The sequence below is a fragment of the Leptonotus elevatus genome, chromosome 18, assembly GCF_054856555.1.
Source record: "Leptonotus elevatus isolate MCC_2025b chromosome 18, RoL_Lele_1.0, whole genome shotgun sequence".
NCBI lineage: Eukaryota > Metazoa > Chordata > Actinopteri > Syngnathiformes > Syngnathidae > Leptonotus > Leptonotus elevatus.
Window position 1 is genome coordinate 8221900 of NC_141256.1, and position 23771 is coordinate 8245670.

A 23771-nucleotide genomic window follows, 5' to 3' on the forward strand; every position below is an offset into this window, starting at 1 on the left:
TCACAATTTGGCACAATTAGCACCAAAAGGGCTCCCTCCTTGACAAATTAGCACACAAAATGTCAGCTGGTAGTTTAGCGCAGCCACAGCGAGGCCTTGCAAATTAGCACGTATTTAGCGGAGTTAGCTGGCACATTATTGAAAGCGGCGAGAATGCGCGCAAATGAGCACATCTGTTGCCAGAGCCTCCCCGTGAATACATGTTATACGATCGGCGGTGCCTCTCGTTGGAATCGGGTCAGCTTGGCAGCACTTTTATAATTGAAGTGTGCACACAGTCCTAATAGGGAATTGATGAGATGGGCCGTTTGGCAAAAAATAAAGTAAAAGGCGAGCTTGTTATGGACCCCCTGAGTGTGAATTCGAGCAGCCTTGTGGAAAGTACCTGAAAGTAATACTTAGTTCAAAGTATATGTAGCTTAAAAGTTCCATTTCATCATAATCCACTTTTTCCCTAAATAACTGACTAGAAGCAAGAAGAGCCCAAGGTATTTATCAAAAACGAGGCAGAAGTTGTATTCCTAAAAGTGCAATATTATAAGATAATAGACATCAATTTTGAACAATAAAGTCCAACTTTTAACTGAAAAACATCCCCCCAAAAACTATTTATATGACAAAGTTGTGCTGTTAAGGGAAAAAGAAAATAAAGTTAGAGGAATAAAGTTGAAATATTACTCAAGAAAAAAAAATAGGGACTAAAGACGGAATGGGTTTTTTTTCAGACTGATACCAGTATGATACCTTACTTTTAATACTTAATGGCAGGTCATTTGAAAGAAATGCCTATATATTTCACAATATAGCATTTTTTCCTTGTGTTATGTTATGTTCTGTTCTTCTAACTTCTAATTTCAAGTACCTGATCATAAAAGTGTCAGCTTCATACTGACCCCTGGTATCGGTACTACTCACGCATCCCTAATATATAATATACAGTATATTATTTTATTTATAATATAAAATGTTATGACAAGAAAAAAAAACATAATCTTTATTATATGAAAAATATTCATCTTATGAGAATAATGTCAAAATATTAGAAACCAAATGTTGAATTTTATTAAATAATAAATAAAGGTACATTTTTAAAAGAACTTGGTAATTTAAGGGGGAAGAAATGTATCTATGTAATAATTTAATTATATTGCATTGCACATAAAAGGTTTATGAACATTTTTGCTAGATAAGCTTAAAAACACTTCTTAAAGATTAAATGATGAATGTATTTGAATTTAAAAGTTAAATACAACTGAATTTTTTTGTGGGCAGTGATTCATTCATTCATTCATGTCATGTCATGTACTGGTCCGCATGCCAAGTACCACCAGCGGACTAGTGGTCCCCAAACAATGGTACCAGCCTGGGGCATTTGGTACAGCGCCACACAGATTTTTTTTCTTCTTCTGAATTTTTTATTTCTTTTTTGAGAGTGCGGGCCGCACAGTTGTTTTCTGGGGAGGGGGATTCTTGAATATTTGTCATTCTACTACATTACAATGTCAGTTTTAATTTGTTCAGTGTTTAAAAATGTATGAGTGATTTTCTGATATTAAATGTACTTAGTAAATGCAAATACTGAAAAAACAAGTCTCATTCAAACCCAAACTTTTGTATGTTGTTTTTTATGCTAGAGCATACAGAAGGCTTTTTATACAGCTTCTGACATGAAGAGGCCGCTTAAAGCAATGGTAGTTATTACAAAAAACGGCCAACAGGTGGCAGCAGAGTATAAGAGATCAGCCAGGGCCATGTTGCAACAACCTCTTTTTGCCAGTGTTTTCAACAGGTTTGTAAATAATGATGAAACTTAGCTATATTCTAATGCTAATTGTTGCAAAACGGAAAGAGATACAAATATAATATTTTTTTTCCTGATGAAAGAAGAGTGTCTAATCTTTCTTTTGGTAGGTTCCATGTTTTTATAGCAATGGAACACAATATTCTGTGGACCTTTCAAAATCGAACAAAATCCAGTAAACCAGCCGGGAGCGAAGGGGGTTGCATCAGTGCAAATGAATTAGTTAAAGACTAGAGAGGAAATGTATGATATACATTTGATATAGAAACTATTCTGGAGTAAAAGTGAAAGTTGCCATAAATGTAAATAACAAAGCAAAATATAGAAGTTGATAATTGTACAAAACAAACCATTCGTACCTTGCTCCCTTCCCAAACTAAATTTACAGTAAGTTGCAGCTGGCGCCACAGGTGTGTGCTCCAAACTCTCCCCCCCCCCCCCCCCCCCCCCCCGACGGACTTGTTTTGTGGCTGACAGCTCGGTTTAGGCTCAAGGGTGCCAGTGCGTGATTGTGTGCGCTCGCATGCGTCACTTCAAGTGTGTGAGTCAGCTGGAGGCTTAGCGGCCCCGAGTGTCAGGGGACGGTTGAGCTCGGTGTCAAAATGCTCGGGACTGACAGGAGGGATTGTGTCCTCTCTCCGACCATTCTGCTCACTTATCATAACGTCGGACGGAGACTTGAAAGGAAGACTTGATGGCGATAGCAATGTGAGGTGTAAATATTAGTCTGGAACTTGTTCATATTTTGCATGTGTGTACATTTCAGTGATCAACTAACTATAAAAAAAAAAAACAAAATAGAAGAATCACACTTTGAATGTTCTGAACTCCTGTTTCCATGCATTATTGTGCAGCATTACTGACTCTACATTGTGGTTCATTGCTTGTGCCCCCACTATACTATGTTTTTTAAGGGATTAAATCAAATCTATTGTATATGGTGGTACCTTGACAAGTTTACTTTTTGCCATTATTTTTGTTGTTGCGTGTTTTTAATAAAGTAAAAATAGTGCCGTATTGCAAAATATTAACATAAAACATTTCCCATGCAATTAGTTGTCCATGATCAATAAACACTAAGCAATAATCAATAAATGTGAATGTCACTTTCCTAGAACACATGAATACATCACAGCTTGCAGGCTAAAAACTCACATGACACTCAAAGGCCCGCCTCTTAAAGGGATATGCACCAACGGACACAAAAAAACATAGTGTTTTCTTACCATTTTATGCATTTCATTTTTTTTTTACAGTGTATTTTAATACATTAAAATTAGCATATTGGAAGGGTAAAACATTTTTTTATTTATTTTTTATTTTTTACATGGTCTTTCAATTAGGGATAGACCGATTATCGGCCGGGCCGATTATCGGCACCGATATTTGGTATTTTGACTAATATCGGTCTCTGCCTTATTTTAAAAATCTGATGGCTGATGAAAGATCAATTTAGAACTGTAGTAACTATTTATTTACATTTTCAAATTACTTTACAAGAGATGATGGTGACCCTGAGAACTCTCTGCACCTTCAGTTTTTGTTGTTTTGTTTGAAATTAAAGCTACGGGAAAGTTTCACATTTAAGTTATTTAGTGTAAAAATATTTATTTATTTATTTAACTTTTAAGATATACTGCTGACCTTTGGAGTTTTCTGAACTTTTTGTTCAAATTTTTAAAAAAAACTTTTTTTTACGCCAATATTTTTTCTCTTTTACTGAAAATGATCGGTTATTTTATTTTTTTTTTTATTTTTTTTTTTAAAGAGCTCAATATTGTTCATTCGGTAATGTCATCATCATTGCTCTTTTTTTCTTCTTTTTTTTATATATATATATATATATATATATTTTTTTTTTTTTATGTGGGTGAGAATGTGTATGTGCGTGCGTGCGTGCGTGCGTGCGTGCGTGCGTGCGTGCGTGTGTGCGTGCGTGCGTGCGTGCGTGCGTGTATTTGTTAGCTCACCAAAAACCTATTAGAAAAAAAATCCCATACCGTTCACCTAAACCGAACACCGCCGTCAGGAGACCCAAGGGGACCAAAGAAGGAAAGTGAAATCCAGCACCGACCAGACACCACCCACCGGGCCACCCACCAGAATTCTTCCCCAACCCCAGAAACATCTAAATTCCAACAAATCCAAAAAAAAAAAAAAAAATCAGGGAGACCTCAAGAGACCGAAGGAGACTGAGGAAAGGAAGGAAGGACAGACGAAGCCGAGTGAGATCCACAGACACCAGCCTCCACCGATTCAACGATCAGAGGAAGAAGCAGATTGTGTCTGAGTTTCGATCGATGCTGGTGTGGTGGATCTGGCATGCATGAAAATCTCCACCAAAGAGGAGAGCCGTCGACCCCTGCCAGGACAGAGCAAGCGCAACACCTCAGGGCCCCCCAGGCCGCGGCAGCGCCAAAGGACGACCCCCGGGCCCCGCCAGGGCCACCGGCCGGAGAGCAAACCCAGGACCAGGAGCGGTGATCGGTTATTTTCTATATTGTGCATTGTCACCTGTTGGGTAGGACTGCAACATGTCTGAGTGTTTCACAGATTAACGCTGCCAAAAGGAGCCATTAGAAGAGATGTAGGTCTATTCATCAAACGCATTGACAATAATTTAACAGCATCGCATTTATTTGATTAAAAATACATAATCAAAAGGCTTTGACTCAAAATATGGCTGCTAACAGGAGCCATTGAAGGAGATGTAGGCCATTGCTGACGTCATGTTTTTCTTCTATAGACGTTGAATGTGTTGAGATTAATTTAACAGTATTGCACTGTATCTTTCAGTATTTGCTTCAAAACATGACTAATCAATCACTTTCACACATTAGACAGAATTCTAAAGGAATGAGCGAGTGATTTTTATTCCTGGGAAATGTAATTTAGAGACTTCCCTGCCAAGTAGTGTTAATTTTGTCAACGCAAACTAAACAAAAATAATTTCTCACCGGACAAAAACTAGACAAGAGTAGACTAAAACCCTCATTAATAAACAATAACTGGGACTAAATCAGTATGCATTTTTGTCGACTAATGAAGATGAGAAAAAATATTTACTTCACTTAATAAAAACTTTGGACATTTTAGTTCATCAACAAAGACGAGACGAAAACGATAGGATTTTTGTCAATCGTGTCTCTGCTAATCTGTCACTGAGACACTCATTCATTCATACAAAGTGACACACAACCTTCTTCAGTAGCGAGTGCAACATGCACAAACACGTGGGACAGGTGGATTCACGGTGAAAGGTAAAAAAAAAGAAGTAAATTATAGTTATAACGTTCCAACAATAATGTTAAACCGACCGCTAACTGACGCTAACTTATTAGCTCGTAGCGTGCAGCCTAGCCACTTGTTGATATTCTGTGTGTGAAGAGAAAAATTGATGTGAAATAGTTTTAGATCCGAAATGTTCAACATCGTCTGTTGACAAAAAATATACAGGGTTAGTAAAATGATTGTCCTGACTAAAACTAGACAGTTTTTGCTGACTAAAACTCGACGAATAAAAAATGCTTGATTTATAGTCGACTAAAAGTTGACTGAATAAAAACTATGATAAATACTAACAAACGTGATTGAAACTGGACTAAAACTGACACTAACTTTAAATATAGCTGATAAATATTAAGCAGAGAGCTGTACTCGTCTTAACTAAAATTTTAACATCAGCTTTAATGTCATATTTTGAGTCCAACTCACAAGCAAAACTTTCACTGTTCATGATTTTTTTCTCTCTCCATTATTTCCGATTCAGAGCAGAGAGTGGTTAAACCTTGTATGGCCTCTTGTTTACTGATTTTTCTTTTCTCAAAACTATCGACTTGTTTGTATGACATCATATCACTGGCCGCTATCCAAACCGGCTGATGTGTCCCGGTCACGCTTGCGGGTGGCCTTCCGGGAGGCAAAACGGGCCGGTGTACTGTGCAAAGGTCGGCCCATTGCTGATTAATGAGCGGGAGTGGCTTTCATGCATCACTTCGCATTTACCGTAGTAGAAACATACGGGGGGGGGCGTTCCCACTGGGAATTTCCGTCACGTCTGTTGGCCCCGCCAGAAGCGAAATCGGCGGCGGTCAGTCGAGGGGCTTTTTACGGGCGCTCACCTGGGCCACTTACCCAAATGACGCTTTTGCTCGCCGGTTGCCATGGCAGCGCGGGGCCCCGCCGCCATCCTGCAGCTACCCCGCCGGTCATTAGTCACACAGGCAGGCGGAGACAGGCCATCCGCGCTATCTTAACGTCCTTCCTCTACCAATCAGCCGCTCGCAAACTGCCGCTGCCTCTCAGCCGTGGCGTAGATGCGCCAGTCGCCATGGCAACATATCTGACTCAATCTCCGTCAGCATCCTTGAGTAAAGAAAGCTAATTGTACTTTTGCGCATTGTGTACCGGGTAACCTTCAAAGCCAAATCGGCAGTCAAAGCCAAACAGACGTCCGATTCTAAAAGTAACGAATGTGACTTCAATGTTACGATTGTGTTTAACAATCACACACAACCAAAAAGATACTACTCCAATTTTCTCCACACATCAAGGCACTCTGTTTGCCGCGCGCATATAAAGGGAGTAAAGCACACATATGAAAACACCCTCCCACGCAGCACTTTCATTTCCACTCGCCTCTCACTGCACACACGCACTTGCTGTGGCGCTCATCATACACACACATAGTGAGACGCTCAAATCGGCAGGCCTGTTTTCTCGTAAGGGTGATTATCTCGCATATAACTCACGCCGAGCTTTCATTTGCACCATAATTCACACCCGTCCCGCTCATGGTGGCTCTGTTGTTTACACACACACACACACACACACACACACACACACACACACACACACACACACACACACACACACACACACACACCCCACTCTCCGCTGTTATTCACACACCTGCAGTCATTTAGACCATAACATGTTGTGAAAGGACAGGACGGGACACAGGCTTTTTGTCCCTCAATTATGAAAGTAAAAAAAAAAAAGAAAAAAAAAAAGGGTTCCACTGCATAAATTAAGCAAATTAAAACAATTCTGCATCTGCTTCTTTGAAAGGTGCCGCAAAACACGTAGGAGTCCTTTTGGAATTGAATTAGCAAGTTATTATCTGATCATTTGGCCAAGTAATTTAATTTTCGACTCTCAGGACATGCCTAAATGAATTTTCCCCACGCTGGTGTAATCTTAAACCATTTTGCGTTTGGCTGTTTCACACCCAGGAGTGTCTTTTTCCTAAATAGTAGTGGTTCAATCTTATAATCAAAATTGCAACCCTAATCGTGTTGTGGTGGAGTCATTTGGTTAGCATGTTTGTACGATTGTGTTGCTGCCGGGGATGTGATGATATTCTAACATCATGATACGATAATTATCACGATATTGTGGGGGAGGTTGGTGATATGAAAAAAAGCTTGCTGTACTGTATAAAAACTCATGATATTGTAATTAAAATAGGCTCATTGAAAAAAAAGCACACTAATGTGTTATTGTAACTAATTAATGGCACCATTGTCTGTAATTAATCGCGATTGGCACTATTGTCTGTAATTAATCGCGATTAATCACAATTAACTCATTCACTTCTGGCTGTTTTACTGGATTTTGACTGATTTTGCAAGGCCCACAGAATAATCTGTTGCTATAAAAACATGGAACCTACCAAAAGAAAGATTAAAGTCTCTTAGAGAAAAAAAAGTATATTTTAATCTGTTTCCGTTTTGCAGCAATTAGCATTAGAATATAGTTAACTTTTATCATTATTCACAAACCTGTTGAAAACACTGGCAAAAAGAGGTTGTTGCAACATGGCCCTTGCTGATCTCTTACACTCTGCTGCCACCTACTGACAATTTTTTGTAATAACTACCATTGCTTTAAGGGACCTCTTCATGTCAGAAGCTGTAGCAAAGCCTTCTGTATGCTAGCATTAAAAAATAAAATAAAAAATAAACAACATAAAAATATGTTTTGGGGAGTGCAGGACCAATTATTAAAAACGTATTTATACGTTTTTTTGGGTTTGAATGAGTTAATCACATTTTTCTACTTCTGCTTTTTTTTTTTTTACACAAAGCTTGTAACAGATATTTACTTGAGTAAAATATTGGCATGAATATATTTTAGAATTTAATTTAGAATCAAATACTGTCCTAATAGCTTTCTTTGATACTTGAATATAATTCTTCTCCTGTAAAATGCAACTGTTGAACAAAACGATCAAAATGGACTCAGCTTTTTACAGGCCATCTTTCATTCTCAAAACTCCTCGTTTCCAGGTTTAATTGTGCCCATAAGCAGCACACTTCAGAAGGGTTGATTTGCGAGGCCCTGTGGAGGGAACTTGAGCAGGATATTTTGCTCTGGAATGATACGCCAAAGACGTACAACTAGTATGCTATTTAAATTTGGACTTTTAAAGTGTGCAAATTCATCAAGCCAGTAAAACTGAAAGTAAAACTACCCATAGTCCATGTTTGTCCAGCTTCATGCTAGCGGCTATGTCTGGTTGCAGGTTCAACAGGAAGTAAATAACACTGAGTTGACTGTGTTCAATGTTGTGTTCGAGTGGGCGAAAAGTCATGTTTTGTCATTTGTGATTCAATTTGTGGAGTAACTCAAACGTATTATGTTCCCCTTCATCTGGTGATTAGCATGGGTCTTCAACATGGGTGGCCAAAACATGCCTAATTAAAATGAAACTGCACTACTAACCACCACCAGAGGGTGCTGGACATGCACAAATGGAAAACAACCTGACCTTAACAGAACCGAGGTGCTGCTTTTAATTTCTTTAACATGATGACTACGATATCACGCCAATTTTAATATTGCAATATTGCCATTATCGTTTTCATCTCTATCTGTTTAGTAGATAGCATAGTTTTAAATAGTTGCGAGCACAAATGTTTGACTTGACCAAGAACAATACTCTGAGGAATTCTCTCTAAAGCAAGGGTGTCCACACTTTTTCATTTGAGGGACGCACATTAAACTAAATATTATTTATTAAACACATTAAAATCTATCAAGCAATCAATTCTATACTGTCTATACTGTATCTTCTACTTATTTTGAAAAACTGCTACAAAGCAGCAAAGGGTCAGAAGGCAAATATATTTTAGATTGAGGGTTTCCTCAGCCCCTTATCGCCCCCTAGACTAGATCCACCTCTGCACTGAACTATCCAAATCTCATCTTCACTTGTAATCAAATTTGTGTGAAAGTGGCCGCTGAAAAACTGATGGTGGGCCGTAAATGGCCCCCGGGCCACTGCTTTAAAGTGGACTGAACTGGACACATACTCACCAACATACAATATATATATTTAAAAAAGAAAGAAAAAAGAAAAGAGTAATGATGATGACATTACCGAATGAACAATACTGAGCTCTTTAAAAGAAAATAAAAAATAAATAAATAAAAAAAGTGGACTGAAGTTTCTAACAATAATTTTTTTCAAGGCAAATTCATTTGTGTTACAAATAACAATCAGTATCAGATTTATTACACATAACTGGTTTGGTCTTATTGGTTAGGTTTACAGTAGAATCAAGTTGAAAGGTTAGGGTTAAACCAAAGGTTATTGAGGCCAATTTAAAATCTAAATCTAAATCTAATAAAACAAGTGCAGCCTCTATACAATGATTAAACAAATAAAAACATCTAAATACAAAAAACATCTCAAATAAATAAAAACATCTAAATACTACCCAACTTTAGCTACTTATATGTGGCAAAACATTATAAGTAAATAGACAAATGTGCAATTTCTGCAGAAATTGCGTGGGAATGCTGAAAAGCTGAATGCTAAGATTTGAATGCATGTGCTTATGAAGTAAATGGAAAGATACATGACGTGAAAAATTACACATTTTTAATTGTAGTTAAATGACAAATGAATCAAAAGAAGACTTGAAAAGTGGGATTTAATAATTTCAGAGAAATTATAATCCATTTCCTGATATGATAGTCAGTTGGTATACATGTATATCACTTAAGCATAATGGCCATGGATGTATTTGCAATGTAGGTGGGATCCGAACCCGCAACCTCCTGGTTATTGGACAACGCACTTTACCAACTGTGCCACCGAGCAGTGTCAGACACTTGGTCACGATGATCAATTGTATGTATGGAAGTGGGCGTGGCAAGTGGGACTTCAAAAAAGTTCAATGTCAGTCCTATTCAAAACGATTGAGGAAAAGTTGATATTAAAGTATGCGAATACCGTATATGATGTGGAATCAGACGATATGTACCCCGGGAGGCGTGAATTTTTGTAGCAAATTGAAATTTGAACGGTGTAAATCAGAAGTATTATGCGGGAGAAACATCACAATAACACATGTGAGAATGCTTCAGCATATGCTATTTTTAATAAGTAACAATTTTTTTCAATGCAGTAATATCAATTCAACTGACGACCGGTCCATGCAAGTTGTATTTCACTTTTTGCCTGAAGTCAGTTGAAATAGACTCTAACTCTCCACAACCTTGAACAGGATAAGCAGTATATTGTAGAAATGGATTTAAAAAAAAAAAAGTTCTAAAATTGCCCAACTTAACCCATAGAAACAGATTTGCTGTTAATTTTCCAGCCATTTTCAATCCTACTTTTATGTCCAGGCCATCCAGGATGTGGAAAAGAAGGTAGAGCGTCACCCCTAATGATCATTTGAAGTCTGCTCGAATCCACCAAGCGAGCTCCGTCTGCTCCCAAGAGGCCATGAGGCAAGAGCGTAATCATTGTCTATTAGCTGCCGCTGACGTGATTCCAATCATCTTGCATTGCAACTTTCAGGCCTTTCTCTTCTTTTATTTCTTCTTCTTAAATGAATGAGAGACGAGATGGACCAGGAGAAAAAAAAAATCCATTAAGCGACAGCAGCTCACTCAACGACAGCATAACAAAAAAAAGCCAGCACTTTAGTGACGCGATGAGTTCAAATTCAAAAGCTGTCACGTTTCATCTATTTCCACTTAGCTTAACCCCGTTCGGCTCCCGAGTTGGCCTTAAATGGGGAAATGAAAATGCGCAGGTAATGTAAAGAAATAGCTAAATGTACACTCAACGCAAACCTCATTACTTATATTAAGGTGCGCCGTCTCGAGAGGAAATTGGGCCTTTGTGGCGATTATAACGTTCAATTTGATTAATCTGACTGTTGGTATTCACTGAGCAATATGCATGTAAATGACTTTTTTTCAAAGTGGTGCACAACTCTTGTCCATTTCATGTAGTAGCTAAATAATAGTATCTAACCAAAATGGCATCCCCGGTGAGAGAGAGACATTATATAATAATTTAAAAAACACAATTTATTTATTATATAATAGCAACGATAGATCCAATGTGTTTTTTTTTTTTAGGGCCGATATGACAGATTATTAGTAGTCAAGGATAACCGATATTTGTAGCCGATATTTGCAGTAAAAAGGAAAATATTTATGTCAACATTTTGAATAATACAATGCCAACATTTAACTTCATTTATGTGCCTTTTTTTATTGTGCATGTTTATTAAACAGCTTTTTTAAAGGGTTGTTGTTTTTTCATCGATTATTTAATTACTTGTAAATGTTGGACACAATTGTTGTTGTTTTTTGTTTTGTTTTTAAATTACTGAAATAAATGGCGACTAAATGCAATTCTTGTTATCTTGACTTTATTCAAACAATTAATTTAATACACTATTATTATATTTTCTCATGTTTTTAAACACAACACTTAAATGTTAATTTATTAATTAAAAAAAATACTTGGTGCTTTTTTTTCTTTTTCTTTTTTACAAAATCTCTCTGACAAAAATCAATGCAAGCGTTACTTTCCTTTATTTAACATTGCAAGTGGCACTGAGAGGACTGTTTGGAGCTGTAATGGCTTTGGTTCAGCTCAAAATAATAAAAATGTCTGAGGGGAGCTGTTTTAAAATTAACTACACCTCAGTGGTGATAATTTAGTCTGAAACCGGGTGTATTGGTTGTTGTTTATTGTTGCTGGGCTCTTACTTTGTCGATTAATGCTCATTAACATTGTGTCCAATTAGACGTCAAGTCAGGAAAAATGAACATCAGCCCTTGGTGACATTTGAGAATGATTTTTAAATCACGTGCTATGTTTACCTCTTCGCTGTCCGTGCTCTTGTTTTTTCCCCCCTTCTGGTTTGATGATTGATTGAAATCAATAGAGGGAAATGGAAAAGTGAGCCCTTCCTGTCAAGGCTGAGTGAGGCGGTTAAGGAAGGTCGCCCACCACTGAACTCAACCTTTCATCCGCCCTTCATTAATTACACTGAAGACTACTGGTAACCAAATGCGCTTATGTTGCCTGTCAATGTAGCACTCAGCACCTTCACGCACCATTTGCAGTATCCATCACAATTTGTTGGCGTAGGAATTATTGGAAATTGAATTCATTTGCTCCACTGTCTTCATCATATAACCTTTCATAATTGTGTTTAATGCAGTAGGCCCCGCCTATAGAGGCACATATGTAGCAAACAGACACTACAATATGTACCGTATTTTTTATGCTTAAATTTTTTTAATTTAATTTAATTTTATATATATATGCTTTTTTTGCTTTTATCTCCAAAAAATTAATACATAAAATATTTAATACAGGAAACCATCCTGTTGAAATTAATTATTTCACAGCCGGAACTAGTAGAAGAAGAAGATCTGTCGAGAGAGGTGGGCAATTTACAAAATTACTAACAGACTGACGATTACAAGTTGGTTTAGCTTGAAAAAAATGAGGGCATAACGATTGACGGTCCGACCAATTTTTGCAAAATGCCCACCTAAATCTTGCACTCAAAAAAATGCTCCATATTTTTATATTTATATATTTTATATATATTTATAACAAACTAATACTAAAAGTAATAAAAACTAAAATGAAGCAATTAAAAAAAAAACATGAAAAATTAAACCTGCTCTAAAAACAAATTTAAATTAAGTGAATTATATATATTTTTAAAACTTAAACTAATACTAAAACTAAGACAAACTAAAATGAAGCATTTTCAAAAAAATAAAAATAAACCTGCTCTATAAACTAATTAAATTTAACAGAATAAAAAAAAGAAGAAATAAAGCTCAAAAACGGAATAAAATTATATATATATTTTTAAACTAAAACTAATACAAATAAAATGAAGCATTTAAAAAAATAAACCTGCTCTAAAAACTAATTGAAATTAACTGAATTATATATATTTTTAACTAAAATTAATACAAACTAAAATGAAGTGTTAAAAAAAAACTGCTCTCAAAACTAATTATTACTAACTAAATTAAAAAAAAAATTTTATACAACTCAAAACAAAATAAGAACTCGCTATAATGAAAAATTCAAAACACTTATAACCCTGGTGTGCACCGCTCCGTCGGCAAAGAGCATGTTTTTTTTTTGTTTTTTTTATTCTTCATGAAAAAATCCAATGAAAACAAATTCATTAATGCTAAACGCATGTTTGGAGGTCCATCAATAAAAAAAAGGGATCAATTCCTGCTGTTCTATTTAGTGGACTGGAGAATATGTGCAGCCAGAAAAGCGCATAGTGTTTACGCACACGAGAAAATATGGCCTTGTTGATGTAAAAAATATTATAATGTGGTTCTATATATTTTCTTGCTTGCAGGGGGAATATTTGAATCCATCGAGAGCGGCCCCTCGGGAGCAGAGGAACTCGCCTTCAAATTTGCCTTGAACACAATCAACAGAAACCGCACGTTGCTCCCCAATACCACGTTGACCTATGACATCCAGAGAATAAACATCTTTGACAGCTTCGAGGCCTCCCGCAAAGGTCAGACAGCAGGTGTATGGCAAAGCTTTGGCATATTTTTTGCTACAATTCATGTGCTTGCAACGCTTTTAAACCTTATGGCCAGAGGTGGCAAATCCAGGACCCTGCCACAGTTTGGTTTTAGCCCTTTAGCCCTTATCGCTAATTGTTTCAGTTGTTGTGCTAGCTAGCAGGTAAACGAGCACCACTGGAGCTAGCTAGGGACCTAGCTAGCTAGCTAGCTAGCACCAGGGGCTAGCTAGGGAGCTAGCTAGCAAGCACCAGGGGCTAAAGCCAAACTGTGGCAGGGTTTTTACTTTCTGGACCTGGATTTGCCACCTCTGCTTATGGCTGCTCTTCTTTCGTCCTAACCCAGCATGTGACCAGCTATCCCTCGGAGTGGCCGCAATATTCGGGCCGTCGCACAGCTCGTCGGCCAACGCGGTGCAGTCCATCTGCAACGCTCTGGGAGTGCCCCACGTCCAGACAAAATGGAAGCATCAGGTGTCGGACAACAGGGATTCCTACTATGTCAGCCTGTACCCGGACTTCTCGTCCTTCAGCCGAGCCATCCTGGACCTGGTGCACTTCTTCAAGTGGAGAACCGTCACTGTGGTCTACGACGACAGCACAGGTACAGGTAACAGCTGCTGCTCCATTTCTTCCTAAAGCCCAAAAGCCATTTCCGCAAAGTCACAGGAGGTTGTTGTCTATGATGGTTAAAAGCGCTAATCTTTTTGCCGTTAGTAGCAAGAGGCACCAGATGGAAAGTACAAAAGAGACACTCGGAGTTGTGTGAGTGCTTTGCAACCTGTCAAGCTAATTCAAAAATCAATAGCTTACTGTTGGAGCTGGGTCCTCCAAGTGCAGCTCATGTCAGTCTTCCCGCAGCAGCACAAAGCTTAAAAAGAGAACAGTGAGAGGACCACATTACCCAGAATGACCCAGTGTCTCTTCAGATTGATACAATGCCGCACTGTGCTATGTGTGCTCTGACAGCCGCCATTAATAACACACAGACACTTGATCTCTAAGGGGGGGGCTATGGGCCATTTTGTCTCTTCGTACGCTTTGTGAAGGGCCTCATAATGCGCCTTTTAAGAGACCAGTTGTATTTTAGCGGCCTGATATCTTTATGAGCTAAAAGGTAATTGCTCCGCCGAAGGTAACGGCATTCAAATAGTATACAATTTACGAGCTTTTGCGGGAGATGGCAGCTTAATGCAAGGAAAATAGACCAAGTTATGACGAGCTTTGAAATACTGACGAGTGACACAATGGAAAAATTAACACTTGTGCTGCTCGGAGTGCATTTGTCCCTGTCGTCCCCTTCGTTTCACAATACAGGTACCCCTGAAAAATCGAATGTAAAAAAATGTATTAAATGTTTTCCTAATTTCTTTTAAAAAAACAACAACAAAAAACACTCCCGTGAGTAGCTAACTAAACAAGGTAAATTGAATAATGAAGTGTTTTTCTATATTAATAAATATTTTCAGCTTTCTGTTCACAATGGGAAGTCCTGCAAAACTTTCGACAATAGTTTTAATTTAAAGTTTAAAAGTTTCAAGTTTAAATAAATTTAAAAAAATATTTCAAAAAAATATAACAAAAAAATTGAACACAAAACCTAAATATAAATTGAACTAAAAACAACAAATATACCATATATATAACAAAGTAAAATTAATAGAAAAATAAAAAACAAGATTGAAAAATATAAATAAATGTGGGAATAAATACAAAAATAAATATATAAATATAATTAAACGCCAATCAATAAATCAAAAGACAAACTAATTAGGTCTGCCCCCCTCATTTGAAACATTTCATGACGGATTTCATGCGTTTGTCTTTATTGATTGACATTTAATTGTATTTATATATTTTGTATTTATTTCCACATTTATTTTTATATTCATTTGTATTTTTTTATTCTCGCTACATTTTGCTTCATCGTCCATGAACAAGGCCATTCCAAACAAATACAAATATCGGTTCTGTCACTTATGGTAGGTGGGAGTGCAATTCAAGCTCCCTTCATAGAAGGCGGCATATTTGTCACAATGCTTATTATTGGATTACACCAGATAACTCATGGTGATTGCATGTCACGTCGCAGCATGCTAGCCCTTTGCACGTTAACCTCAGATGATATCCCCTCCCAATGGCCACATTCATCTGTATAGTCCCCTTGACCTCTCCGCACGTCCTGCCTGGGAGCTCAGCATGTTGTCCAGCAAATCGCCACAGCGTGATGCAGAAAGGTGACATTTCACTCCCACAATCCCACCCTGAGACTCCCTCCAAAGGGGGGATTTAGGCATGGGAGTACCTGCGTAGAATACACCTGATGCCCTGAAAAGTGTGACAGCTGTGTTGTCTCGCATCCACCCGTCGCTGCCACCACCACCTCCACCTGGCCCCGGGCTCACAAATCACACAGCTTCATGCTCCAGGGCCCTTAGCTACTGATTTGGAGCCTATCTGACGGCTGGCGGGAAAGACTATCGGAGGGGATAAAATATTCACACACAGCCGTTAGAAGATCCAGGGGGAATGTCTGAAGGCATTAGCTAGAACCCACAAATATCTACACTGACAGTGTTTTGCAAACGTTCAGCTCCCTTGACAGACTTTTTTTTATTTTTTATTATTTAAAGCTTAACACCTCCCGGAGTGACCGTATGAACAATACAGCAGACTTTTGTCTGTATAGATTCTCAACCATCCAGATCATGGTAATCTACAAAAGTTGAATCGAGGCAACTAGCATGCATCTTGGTTGATGATATTTGGTCCTTTAGAGTGACCAGATTTTCAAAATTGAAAAACGGGACACGACACAAATTTAAAGTCAATCTGTTAACCGGTAGTTGGGTTATTACTTTAGCTAACGCTAAATGCTATCTTTGTTGACAGTTCAACAGCGCTAAACAAGGCAATGCACTCGCTATTATCCAATCATTTTTTCTCGGTCCCGGCATCTATTTGGAGCTGGCTGTCCCGTTTACCTCACGCCAGTCCCGATTTGTAACATTGGAAGTATGCCGGCGGAAAAGTTCAGCTTGCATTCCGCGACCGCAGCATTAGCAGGAAGTCGTTTTTCTGATATTATGAAAACACGCCTGCTAGAGATAACATGCGGATGAGAATGAGAACATGAATGTGAAAGTAAATATGAAGGATTATCGTATGAATTTCTAAAACAACTGTCTGATTGATATACACAAATGGCGCAAGCATTTGGCTTGCTGGCTGGACTAAAAAAGTCAGGACGCCGATGTGGGACCTTTGTAAAAGTGGAACAAACCAATGGGACTGGTGAAATCTGCTTGGATCGGGACATAGGGCTCAAAACTGGGACTGTCCCATTTAAACTGGACATGCCTCTTGATGGCGCTTTTTTTTTAACGCCAAATCTGTGTCCTCCATAGAAAATATGGTAACCTATATGTTTTAATTCTTGCAACATGTTTGGCATGTGGCTAGTGTGGTTCGAGATTCAAATCTCCTTGGTGTTTGCCATCACTGGTAAACTTCTGAGGTGGTTTCACAAAAAGCCATAGAAAAACCTAAGCAGAATTCATCCCAGAGTCTTAAGCCCTACCAACATCTTGCACAACGTCACGCATGATGATTGAATTTTTGGTTGAACTCCAACCATTTCTCGGGCATTTACCTCTCAATGAGTGGACTCTCCGCCAGTAATGTAGAAGTGAAGAAAATTATACCATGAAGTCCAGTTGCAAGACTTACAGTAACATATGGGCATCTATTAGAATTCCCCTAGGAAAGCTTTTTGGAGTTTCGCCGTCCTTCCTCACGATGGTTTTATTTTTCACAACAAGACATCCATGTTCCTATTTCACACCCCATCCAGAGATCCAGTCTCACTCCCGGGGACCCCATTAAAGTGCTCACACAGCAGTTCATTTCAACATAAGAAATAGGCTGAGCTATCTTAAAGTGGTTCCATAAAAAAAAAAAAAAAGAAGAAAATCCTATCTCTCTCCAGTTCTCAAAATACCCTCGGCCCTCCATCCATTTTTATAACCATGACAAGTAATCATCTCTCCCATCAATCCGACCGCTTTCATCACTGAACTCTAGGGTTCTTCTCACCGGGGGGAAACTCATTGTGATCTCATCACAGAGAGCTTTCGACCCAAGCGTGTGGTCTGGAAAAGGTGAAGGATGACAGAGGTGCGAGCTAGACAAACAGAACCTGACTAATCAAACTTAAAATGTTCTGCCTTCGTTCCTACTGTAGTGTAACATGCTGGCTTGGTGTGAAAATGTATTGATAGTCCACATTGGTATCTTAGTATGAGTAGTAGGAGGATCAATAGAGTGTGGATTAGGGAATCGTGCATACGAGCCCAGAGAAGCTCTCGGTTTCAGGCATCTTTACAATAACTTCAAAATGGCGGCACATCAAACAATGCGCACACAATGCTGTCTTTTAAACGCTCCCGCGTTGTTGCGTCTCCTTTGTCTCCAGGACTCATTCGACTGCAGGAGCTGATCAAGGCTCCGTCACGATACAACATCCGTTTGAAGATCCGACAGCTGCCCACGGAGACCAAGGACGCCAAGCCGCTTCTTAAAGAGATGAAGAAGGCGAAAGAATTCCACGTCATCTTCGATTGCGGACACGAGATGGCTGCCTGGATATTAAAACAGGTATGAGTGCTTCATTAAGATTCACCAGCCATAGGGAAGAAGCAGCCATTTTATCCAGCTGATTTTTGAATCCTATTAAATGTGTAATTTACATAATTTACACGTACACAGTTGTCATCATCTGTTGTCTTTTGTTGAAACCTCTTTTCGTAGGTGGGAATGTGAATTGTTGTTAGTGGTCTGAGACAAACTCATTTTTTTTATCACTGGCCGCAATGTAGTTATGATTTCCCTTAGAGGGCTGTTATGACCTAGTCACTTTATTATACTGTTATGTATACAGAAACAGCATGAAACAGAAACAGACATTTTCTTGCCTGTGCACTCTAAATACAGCTTTCTACAAAATGGGAGGAGTATTTTTTAAAAATTTTTTTTTTACTATTACAGATTATTAGACAAACTGTTACCAACCAGAAACATATTGTCAACAGTGGTCGGAAAAGGCGTGTAAATAGACGGTCTTTTACCAGTCAGAAACGGAAAATCAACAGGGGTGACGGACGGACTTTTACATACCACAAAACAATCGCCAATGGTTGGGGGAGGGGTTGGGAGACGTGAGGATGGACTGTTACTGATCAGAAACAACTAATCAATGGGGGTGAAGGGCTGTGAACACTGAACAGACTGTTACCGATCAGGGGAGGCCATGCAGACAGACTGTTAGTGATTGGAGACATCATGAATGCAAATCATCAATGGGGTGATGTGGGCAGACTGTTTTCCGGTCCGGAAGCAATCGTCAATGGGAAGGGTGGGGAAAGTTTTACCGAAACAAAACCAATCATCAACAGCGGGGACGTCCACAACCAAATTGTCAATGGGAGGAAGTGCGGACCGACTGTTTGCGATCGGAGATGGAGACAAACTTTTACCGATCAGAAGCCAATCATCAACGGCAGGGGCGGCTTTGCAGATGGACTCTTACGGTTTTGAAACAAAACGTTAATGTTGCAGATGTATCCGAAACAAATCGTCAGTGGGAGGACGTGCGGACGGACTGCTTCCGATCGAAAATAAATTGTTATCAGGAGGGGCGGTCACACTTAATCCAATCATCTGTGGATGGATTCTTAAGGCCTAGATACGCCAATCTGACGTCGGCCAAATGTGACCGACGCCTACCCCCTGTGGTGTCGGCCCAGACGTTGGCACGTCGCGTAGAAAAATGACGTATATACACACCGTACCGACCCCCGCAAGAAGTAAGTCCCCTCCATATCATCGGCGGCGGTAGTCATTATTCCTAAAGGAAACCGGAAACCTCTTCACGGGGGCGGGATATAAAAACGTCAACAATGCACACTGGTTACTTTTTCTCTCACGATGTCCTCCCACATGAATGAAACCCTCCGACTTTTTGCCCAGTATCGTAGATAAAAGTAAATCCTACCTGCTATATCCAGTCGCGTCCCCATGTCCTGACATAGTTTGGCTTTTTATACCTTTGTCGCAAACCTTTTAACAGCAATGCCGGTCCCTCTTGAACCAAAGTCATCTTTCCGATCTTCTGTCCAGACAGACATTGTACGTTCAAATGCGGAGGGTACAGCAGGGTGACGATGCGCAAAATGAGTGGAAAAAAAAATGGTCCATGCTTTCCAATAATACTGTTTATCCGCGTTCGTCACTTCCTCTTCTTGCCCCATGCGCAATTACAGCGATCAAATGCACCGACGCCCGACGTGGATTCAACATGTCAGATTTGCTTGAAACGCCCTCCCCCGCCACACCCCGACGTATTCCGACTCGATCCGACTTTACGACAAATTTTACACACCGATCAGACGGCGCATGCTGTCGGCCCAACGCTGTCCGACTCCCGACGTAGGATTGGTGTATCTAGACCTTTACTGATTGGAAACAAATCTACAATAGGGTCGGTGGAAGATGCACTTTTGCTGATTGGAAATAAATCATCATTGGGGGGGGGGGGGGGGGGACGTGTGGACTGGCTGTTTCTGATCAGAAAACAATCGTTGCCAGGATGGGCGGGCCGACTTTTACAGATCTGTAACCAACATTGTAAGATGCCCCCCATTCACGTCACTGGTCTTGAGTGTCGTGTAATGTACTGTAATTGTTGGAAAGCATCACGTCATGGTATGAAAAGCCAGTTCCAAATTTTCCTTTCCGCCACAGTGTATAGCGCAGTTTTCCTAACCCAGGTCGTTATATTCCGACTAGATTAGTTGTCTATCCCAAAGAGAACTCAAAGGCAAAGTTTCACATTTTAATGAAGTCGTTATCATGCAAACGTATCCTAAATCTTGCTGAAAGTTCCAGTTACGACTGTTTAAAAAAAGATCCGGATAGTGCCTTGCCCCATGCATCTGTAATCGCTTTATAAAATATGAGATCTTAGCGGCGAACCCACTCGTCTTCATGGTACAATAGAGGGTTTTAATTAGAATATCTAATCTCACTCACATGCATGCTAAATTTGTTTAATAGGGGCACATTCTTTATGAGAACCGCGGGGCTTCTTATTGAATGGACGTCGTCCCGGCAGCATATTGTCGGCTGAATTGCCTTTACAGCTGCGTCTTGGCGGGAAACAACAAGAATGATTATTTATCGAAGAATTAAAGCAGCAGTTAGGAACATTTTTGCTCCGGGGTTCCCCCAACAGTTGTGAATTATAATATTTCCCGGTAAACAACAATTGACAGGGGTAATAATATTTCTGTGGACAAGTTGACAGAGGCTGAAGCCAATTAATAAAGCATTAGCAAATAAGTCATGAGATAAGGAAAAGTACATTATGAGAGAAGTTGAAGCAGGTCCGTCAATATTACATCACATTAAGTATGCAAAATACATGATCTGGGTTCCGCATACGCAGTTCTAATGATTACAAAGCTTTATTTTAACGTACGATTGCTACAGCGGTGCAAAGCATTTCTTTTTGGATCTTGAAAATCTACCAGTCTCAGTCATTTGTCCCGTGGGGTACGTAAAAAAAATTTGCCTTGAGGGACTGAAATGCACTGCGACTTGCTCGCTTATTTCTGACAGTGTATCCAAATAATTTGATTGATGAAATGTGAAAAAGTCAGGCATGTTTATGAGCGCATAGAAAATGTCAGTTTAAAGAATTGGCAACGAGGAAGGTACTGGGGCTGAAGTAAACAAAATTATAATATTAGAGATCATTTACACTCTCTCATTTTAATCTGTTTTTCATTCCGTCAGGCTGAATGTCATATATTTAGTTTAGTAACAAAAAGTAAATGTATTTGAATAAACAAAGGCAACTGAGATGTGATGGTATTCTTAAGTAAAATGTGGATGCATTGTAGGAATGAAGTCAGTTATGTTTCTTACTGATCTTTCTGACCTGTAGGCTCTGGCCATGGGGATGATGACGGAGTACTATCACTATATTTTTACCACCTTGGTGAGTCAACTGCCACATTTTTATTTTTTTTTTTTTTTATTGCTGTGATTAAATGACGTGCTGTTGTTGTTGTTATTTTTGCACTGCTCCATTAGTAGAATTGCTTGTCCAATTTCCATCTGTTTACCTGCTGTGTCTTTGGTCTCTGAGAATAACTCATCCGAGCGCCAGCTCCAAAACAACTCCCCATTATTTAAACTATCACCTGACTTTGTTGTGATTGACAAGGTTGAACTTTCCCAACGCAGGCAACTAACTATAAATACACCCCTTTGAATTTTCAGCACATTCGACTTCAATTGATTTTCTCAATCCCTGGCCAACCTTTTGCACCCAAATTCGCCATCCAGAATCTCGAGAGGAGGAAACAAAAGCAGTTTGGAAATATTTTCCGTGCGCTTCTGACAGCGTTGTTGTTTGATCAGCCGTCTTCAAAGAGAGCCGCGGATGAAACAAGCCACATCTTGGCTGAACTCGAGTGAGGCGAAGAGGTCTTCGAGCTGGGCTAATAGCCCTGACAAGATGGTACTGTCGGCCATTAGGTCCATTATGGCCCTAATAAACATGTGACACTCTGTTACCTGAGCACTAAAGGCAAAGGTTGAACAAGACTGACCTGGAAATGACATGTGACAGAGCTCAGCCATCCTCCCGAGAAGCTGATTGGTGATTAGCGAGCGAAACCATATGGCCAAAAGTTTCGGGACGCACCCCAATTTCAGTCTGGAGTTGGGAACGACCCAATAACGTCTCCTCACACCTAAGTCTTCATTTTACCAAGACATTTTTGACAACTCTGTGATGAAAATGTATTTAGATGAGAATAGAGAAAGTCAAGTCATTTCAATAGAACACACTCTATTGATTGGAAATAAATCCAAATGCTACTAAATTAAAAGTACATTTAAAAGCATCTAAAACCTCATTTATTTGGACTGACCCCACTTCTGTTGGCAGCTTATTCCATTTGCGTGCATCATAACAGCTGCATGCTGCTTCACCGTGTTTGCTTTTGAACGCCACACTCCACTAATTGATCCCAGTATGTAGACGTCAGAGCCCTACCGGGTTTATATTCAATTAGCAGTTATTTCATGCATTCAGGAACTAAGCCAATCAGCAGAGACTGGGAAACGGTTGAGTTCAAGCACGGTTGAGTATCTAGAGCCAAACTGTGGCAGGGTTTTTACTTTCAGGACCTGGATTTGCCATCTCTGCCAACCAGTCATTTATAGACCAGTAGCAGATATTTGACCACTTTTTTGGTCATGTTGTGTCAGTGGTGCATTTTCACCCCAATTTATACACTTGCTCTAATTGCCTTTGGAATTCAAGTGCATCTCGCATAAATGTGATCAGAGCAATCTTGGCTTTCTGCCCATGCCTCAGTCTCCACTGGTGGATTTATCCAGAAGACAAAGAAGATGAAGGCATGGACAGCAGATGTGGTTTATATATAGAAACTGAAATCATTCCAATCCAGTCGTACTTCGCACATGCAAGAACACTTCCACTTTCCTTCCACCACAAACTTGTTTTGATGTGACATAACCAGAAAATCCCCACAGCCAAACCTATTGGCAGATTGCCCGCAAGTGTTGCACAGACTTGGCCAAATTTGCCCTAAAAAGTGTTTCATTACTTTATTCATGTAAAGTAGGACGGACAAGGAGAAGCGTCAGATTAACTGGAGCTGTCAAAATATTTCAGTAGCTTGACTAATGTGTACATGTAAATGTACTTAGCAAGACTCTACCGCAGTCTACAAAGCAAGATTTATTAAGGGGAAGTCAAGACAAAAATTTCCGTTACAATGTTATGTTCTATGCGCCCCCCACTATAGTCTAAATCTCACTATTTGCAGCAAAGAGGTGAAAAAAGTATACGCAATCACACAATTATCCAAATGAAAATCTTAATTCATTCAGGGATATCAAATTTATGTGATGATATGTCACAATCATATCAGAGCTTTTAAATGGCTCAAAGCTAAGGAGGACTAATTGTTTTATTATGTTTGCTTTTATTGGCGTGAGATACCGAGATGATAGTTTATTGCAAATTATTTTGTGAA

General features: G+C 39.2%; 1 protein-coding gene across 2 annotated transcripts in view; it reads left to right on the forward strand.

Annotated features, from left to right (window-relative positions):
- The window catches only part of LOC147158449 (glutamate receptor ionotropic, kainate 2-like), a 103722-nt gene that overhangs the window by 24967 nt on the left and 54984 nt on the right, over positions 1-23771 (forward strand). Inside the window, exons 2-5 of one of the 2 annotated variants that reach the window (XM_086060470.1) lie at positions 13462-13629; positions 13985-14248; positions 18113-18294; positions 21644-21697. In XM_086060470.1, coding sequence (XP_085916596.1) covers positions 13462-13629; positions 13985-14248; positions 18113-18294; positions 21644-21697 — 668 coding nt within the window. The remainder of the gene's footprint in view (positions 1-13461; positions 13630-13984; positions 14249-18112; positions 18295-21643; positions 21698-23771) is intronic. The other variant, XM_086060471.1, reaches the window with a different exon arrangement.